The 6,221-nt window shown below is 59.4% G+C and overlaps 1 protein-coding gene across 2 annotated transcripts; it reads right to left on the minus strand.

The window, feature by feature from the left end:
- Positions 1-2,579: 2,579 nt before the first annotated feature.
- Positions 2,580-5,364, minus strand: SP8 (Sp8 transcription factor). Of its 2 annotated transcripts, XM_075022494.1 has the most exons (3): positions 5,136-5,156; positions 4,427-4,531; positions 2,580-4,073 (listed from the first exon to the last, which is right to left on the minus strand). In XM_075022494.1, exons 1-3 carry the CDS (start codon positions 5,154-5,156, stop codon positions 2,580-2,582), a joined length of 1,620 nt encoding a protein of 539 aa, XP_074878595.1. The 2 variants fall into 2 exon arrangements, with proteins under 2 accessions (XP_074878595.1, XP_074878594.1); XM_075022493.1 differs by lacking the exon at positions 4,427-4,531 and having other exon boundaries at positions 5,136-5,364.
- Between the last annotated feature and the right edge of the window lie 857 nt (positions 5,365-6,221).

Genomic DNA, 6,221 nt, shown 5'->3' on the forward strand with positions numbered 1-6,221 from the left:
ATGTAATCCAAGAGGCCAGATTTCCAAACAGGAACAACACTTCCCCCACATCCCCCCCTCAAAAGTGTTAGAAGAAAGTGTTAGCACGGGGTTTGGTTTGGTTTTTTTTTTGCCAAAATGTTGAGCAAATGCCATAACTGCAAAAGATGCCAGGTTTTAAGAAACCCTTGCAATAGTGTTTTTATTGTTGTTCAGGGAGAGCTGTGGACAAGATTTAAAGGACACAGCAAGGGCGGCAGCGCTGGACCGGCTGGTTGGCAGCACCCCGCCACCCTTGAAATCGCCCCAATTCCCAGTCCTGCGGGGAAAATGCCCCGGACGAGAAGGGAGATTTCATCCACAACCGCGAAGTTTCCCACCAGAGAACCGCAGAAGTTAGCCCTCGCTATGGCAGTTAGCATTGCTCCCACAAGCACATTACCTAAAAATAAAAGTGGCCGACCACTTTTTATTTTGTCTTTTAAAGCCATAACAAGCCTTAGCATTTCAATATCAAATCGCCTTTCACAATGGATCTGGCGCGACGTGAAAAATAAATTCTGAGGAGGAGATATATGCGAAGCAGCCCCTCACGGTCGGTTTTGCGAGAGGCACCGTATCGTTAGTTTGATAAAAATAATTTAAAAAAAAAAAAAAAGGTGTTAATGCCTTTCCTCTAGTTTCCTCTACTAGTGCATTATAAAAAGTACTAAGCACAACGCCAACTTACTTGTTTTAATGCCTCAAAGCTGCTCTCACTAGGTGCTACGATGTACAATGGGACTGAATTTGTTGTATTTCCACTTTTCTCTGAAACTCTAGAGCACGACTCATGCCATATGAGTTCCAAGTAAATCATTGCCTGTAACGATGGAATTAAAAAGAAGAAAAACAATTGGCTGACCTAAGGTAGAATGTTTATCTGGAGTTTATTAATACCATTTAAAATATTACAGATAAAAATCAATTACATTTCATGCATTTAAAATGCAAATCTAAAATGTTCCAGCGAAGGGCTTTCCATTTCAATGTGAAATATCCAAATTATTTCAACATTACAATGAGACAATTAGTTTGCAGCATTGCAAACCGCTAATGTAGTGTCAGGAGTGTTTATTAACATTTATCAATATTATTTTCAGGAAATACACATAGGCCAACGTTAGTTCAGTTTCACTTGGACAGTTTATTTAATACATGGGTCATGGCAAACCCACTTTATGAAATATAGGAGAACTCTCACTGTAACTATACCTGAACTGCCAGCAAATGCAAATAAGTACATGCTCCATTAAATTAAATGTCATTCAACATTTATCAAATAGTGTTTGCTTAATTACAGTTGTATGCCTACCTAAATTAATATTCAAGCAAAACCTATATCCTGAAGTGCGATTTGATGTACACTTCAAGGAACAAGTCCAGAAAAAGAATGCAGTGAACCAGGACTGCAACAATAACGCTTTCTCATGACAGGAAAAGAAATAAAAAATTTAAAAAAAAAAAAAAAAAGCTCAAGTGTACTTCAATATATTTTCAAATATTTACTGGAAGTAATTTACAAGAAAAATACTATACAAAATCGTCTCCTGGACAACTGCACCTCACACCGATACATTGGTGGAGTTATACTTAATTGTTAGCTAATCTAGAACGATTTCCCAGTTGTACAAACCTATAGGTTCAGACGTATTTTACAAATATTTTATTTTCCTGTACCCTCCCCGGCCTCCCTTTTTGGCATTGGAACTGCAGCTTCCCTTGAAACCCACGGTGCTTCTTCATTTGCCTGGAGTTTAAAAATATAAGACTTTCAACCTAATTATTTTCAGCGTATTTCGCGATTCCTACTCAAACGGGAATTATACAAATGCGCTGGCAAACGGAATGAAATTTGGACTCGGGGAGGTAAACGATTAGTTAAAATTAAAAAAAAAAAAAGGAAAGAAAAAAAAAGGGGGGGGCGGGGAGAAGGGGGAGCACGCTGCCGCTCCGGTCCCGGGGAGCAGAAGGACTTCGCGCCGTTAACGAGACGAGGGGCAGGTCGGAGTCTCAGCTCGGGGCCGTGCGGGGAGAACGACGGCGGCGGGCGGGCGCTGCCGTCGGAGCCCCCACGCCGCGGGGCAGCCCCGGCCCGGCCCGCCCGCGACTCCCGGGGCGCCGCGGCTCTACCGGCGCAAGCGGCGGAGGGAGGGGGTGCGGGCCGGTTTCCAGCAGGAAAGCGAGAGGGAAGGTGGTTTTTTTTCCGCTCCAAAGGCAACCCGGGGGGGGGAGGGGGGAGCGGGGGTCTCAAGGCGAGGGGGAGGGGAGGCGGCGGCGGGGCTGCCCCACGGGGGGCCGCGGCTCTCGCCCTTCGCCGAGCCGCTCCCCCGCCGCCGTCGCGGGGCTTGCGCGGCCCGGCCGCGGCGCCCGCCCGCTGCGGGTCTGCGGGCGGGCAGCGGGGCGGCGGCGGGGGCTGAGCGCGGTCCCCGCGGAGCCGCGCCGGCTACTTACGTGTCCGCGTCCCCGGCGCGGGGCTGCGCGCCCGTGGGGGGGGGGGCGGCGGCCGGGGGGAGCGCGGGGGGGTGGGGGGGGGCGCGGCGGCCCCGCGCCTCCGCCCGTCACTCCAGGCCGTTGCGGTGGCCGGGCTCGGGGGGCGGCAGCAGCTCCGGGGAGTGGCAGGGCGGGCTGCCGGCCGCGCTGTGCTCGCTGTCGGTGTCGCTGCCCTTCTTGCCGCCGGGGCCGGGGCCGCCGCCGGGGCCGCCGCCGCCGGGGCCGCCGGCGCCGCCGGGGCCGCTGTGGGTCTTGACGTGCTTGCTGAGGTGGTCGCTGCGCATGAAGCGCTTGTTGCAGACGGGGCAGGCGAAGCGCTTCTCGCCCGTGTGGGTCCGCAGGTGCCGCTGCAGCTCGTCGGAGCGGGTGAAGCGCTTGCCGCAGAAGAGCCAGTTGCAGACGAAGGGCCGCTCGCCCGTGTGCCAGCGCAGGTGCGCCTTCAGGTGCGAGGTCTTGCCGTAGACCTTGCCGCAGCCGGGGATGTGGCAGCTGTGCAGCCCCTTGCGCCGCAGGCTGGCCCCTGCCGGCCCCAGCCGCTCGGCCTCCTGGCAGTTGGGGCAGTCGCAGGTGGCGCGGCCCGAGTAGCGGCGGGCGGAGGAGCGCGGCGAGGCGGCCAGCGGCGCGGCGGGGCCGCCGCCCAGCATGGAGCCCCCGGCGCCGGCCAGCGGCGAGGGGGCCGAGTCCGGGTAGGAGCCGGGCAGCACCGGCTTAAATCCGTCCATGAGGTGCTGCCCGGCGGGGCTGAGGAGGTGCGAGGAGGCGCCGCTGCTGAAGGCCGAGTGGCCCAGGCCCGAGTAATCCGAGTTGTAGCCGCCCAGCGGCGAGTGGAGCGAGGTCTGGAGCCCGCCGGCCGCCGGGTGCAGCGAGCCGGGCAGCGCGGCCGCCCCGTTGGGGCTCTGCACGTCGATCCAGCCGGCGCCCACGTCCCACCAGCTGGAGGCGCCCGCCGAGCCCACCTCGCCGGCGCCCAGCCCCGGGTGCGAGGGCTTGAACCAGGACTCGTAGGGGTGCGCCATGCCCACCCGCGGGTAGATGCCCTGCAGCCCCTCCACCGACGTGTGCACCTTGGAGATGAAGACGGGCTGGTGCGCCGCCGCCTCCTGTCCCGCCGCCCCGCCGCCGCCGCCCCCGCCGCCGCCGCCGCCGCCGCCGGCGCTGCCCGGCGCCTGGAAGACCGAGTAGTCGTTGGCGAAGGGCGAGCTGGCGGCCGCCGCGCTGCTGGAGGTGAGGGAGAAGGCGCTGGAGCCCGGCGAGCCGCCGCAGCTGAACGAGTCCGAGACGAGGGCGGCCGCCGCCGCCGCCGCCGCTGCCGCCGCCGCCGCCGCCGAGGAGCCGTTGCGCGCCGCGCCCGCCACGCCGAAGCCCGGGAGGCCGGAGCCCACGGCGCCGCAGCTGCCCGCCGAGGACGAGGAGGAGGAGGAGGAGCGTTTCCAGGGGTGGAAGCCTTTGCCGAAGGAGGACGCGCTGTCCGAGAGGGCGGACGGCGAGGGGCTGGGGCTGCCGATCTTGTTGCAGGTCGCGGCGAGCATGGCCAGCGGCGTGGAGCCTACCCGCGGTTCCTCCTGCGGGCACAGAGGGGAGAGGGCCGCCCCGCCGCCGTCAGGGACGGAGCGGCCCCGCCGCCGCCGCCGTCGCCCGCTGCCCACCGCCCCGCGCCCCGCGCCCGGCCCCGCGCCGCGCCGCTCCGCTCCGAACCGCTCCGCGCCGCGCCGCTCCGCTCCGCCGCCCGGCCCCGGGCGCAAAGTTTCGCCACTCCCGCGGGACGATCCCTTCGCCGGAGCCGGCGCCGCGGCTCTGCCTCCAAGCGCCTTCCGGGGCTTTCTTTCACCAGCCACCCCTCCTCCCACGGAGGAGCTCGGGAAGGGTTAAAAAAGGGGGGCAGAAAAAGAGAGGGGGAAAAAGTTCCGCCTGTTACCGTAGCTTTCAAGATGCCCCCGGCACGGCGGCAGCTACGTTTCAGCCTGTTCCCTTTCCCCGGGACCTGGCCGTTCCCCGTCCCTCGGGCCAGTAAGGCTCTTTTCTTAAATATAGAATTGCAGGATCATCAAATTACTCCTTTAAAAAAATAAAAGCTTCCTTAAAATAAGCCTCAATTACGTACCAACGATAATTAAATATATATATATAAATTTAACATATGTACATATGTATGTATACACAAGTTCAACGTACCTGCTGGACACGGCGGGCTGTGTTATTTTAAAGGGAAATAAAAAGCCACAATCTGTTGCAAATTAGAAATTGCACACGAAAAACGATAGTGCTGGGGTTGGGTTGGGTTGGGTTGGGTTTTTTTTTCCTTCCAGCAGTCACATGTAAAGAAGAAAGGCCACTTCTCCGGGGGCACAGGAACAGCACAGCCCGGGCGCTGTAGGTTGTTTCTACAAATGCCCTTAAAACCTTTTCCTGCTCACTGAAAAGTGACTCTGCCCCCTTTTCCCCCTCTCGCTCTTTCTTTTCTCCTAAACTCACTTGTACTTAAGTTAAAAAAAAAAAAAAAAAAAAAAAAGGCTGAATAGAGGAGACTGATAGCCCCGGTCAAGACAGGGGTTATTTTAACCCCCTCCAATCGACAATAAAAAGAAACCAATTAAACCAGCAAGAGAAAAAATCCTTAGACTCACCCCTAGAAGTGAAGTTGCCATCACACAAAAGTGCCCTCCTCTCAGAGGATCTTTTTTATATTGATAAATCAGAGGCAGTGTTTTTTTTAGAGGTGTGCAATACAATGATCAGTTCCGCCCATTCCACCACAATTGTAGCTCCCTCGCCGGCTTTGAAGTGCCGCTGAGCCGCCGCCAGCCAATCCCCGGTCCCGCCGCCTCGCTCGACGACGTGACTGCGTGAGGTCATCAGCGCCGTCGAGCCCCGCCGACGGTGGGGCTCGACGGCGCTGATGACCTCACGCAGTCACGTCGTCGAGCGGCGCGGGCCACGGTCCCGGTCCCGGTCCCGGTCCCGGTCCCGGTCCGCAGGGGCCCCTCGCCGGGCTGCTTCGTCCCTGCCGCCCCTTTCCATCACCACCACCACCACCCCCCCGTGCGCGTAATCTGACAACAGGTTATTTTTCTGAGCGGTTTACATTTGTTTGGATTTTTACACCATCATCGTCTCAGCGTTACTATTATTACCGCAAGGATGGGCGGGTGCGGGCTCCCCGCACCCCGCTCCCCCTCTGCGCGGTCCTCCCCCTCCCTTTTCTTTCGGTACTTCTGGCAGCAAGTGGGGGGAACACTTCAGGCGACTGCTGGCTGCTCCCCCACCCGCCCCCCCCCCACAGACCCGCCGTTTCAGATGTGATTCTTGGCTCCGGGGTCCCACAAGCCGCCCCGGGAGCGGTGCCCGGGCTGGAGGTACGCGGAGGAGCTTTCCGGAGCGCGTCCCCGGAGAAGCCCACCCGAGCGGTACCGGCACAGCCGGGGCTGGCACAGCCGGGCGGCCCCCGCCGCCTCGTCCCGGAGCAGCCGGGGGTCGGAGATGCTCGCTTCGCTCCCCTCGGCTCCTCGCCCGGCCCCGGGAGGGGGGCTGCGGGGAAGGGCAGAGGCGGTGCAGGCCGGCCCCGGGGCGGGGGTGGGAGGCGGGGGGCGTCGGGGGCAGCCCCGGTCCGGCCCCGCTCGCCCAGGTGCTCTCACCCCCGCGGGTTTTCCGCAGCAAGCTCCTCGCGGACCTTTGCTTCGTGGGGGCTGGTTTTTTTCCTCCTTCTCTCGGCC

Source organism: Buteo buteo, chromosome 2, assembly GCF_964188355.1.
Source record: "Buteo buteo chromosome 2, bButBut1.hap1.1, whole genome shotgun sequence".
Classification (NCBI taxonomy): domain Eukaryota; kingdom Metazoa; phylum Chordata; class Aves; order Accipitriformes; family Accipitridae; genus Buteo; species Buteo buteo.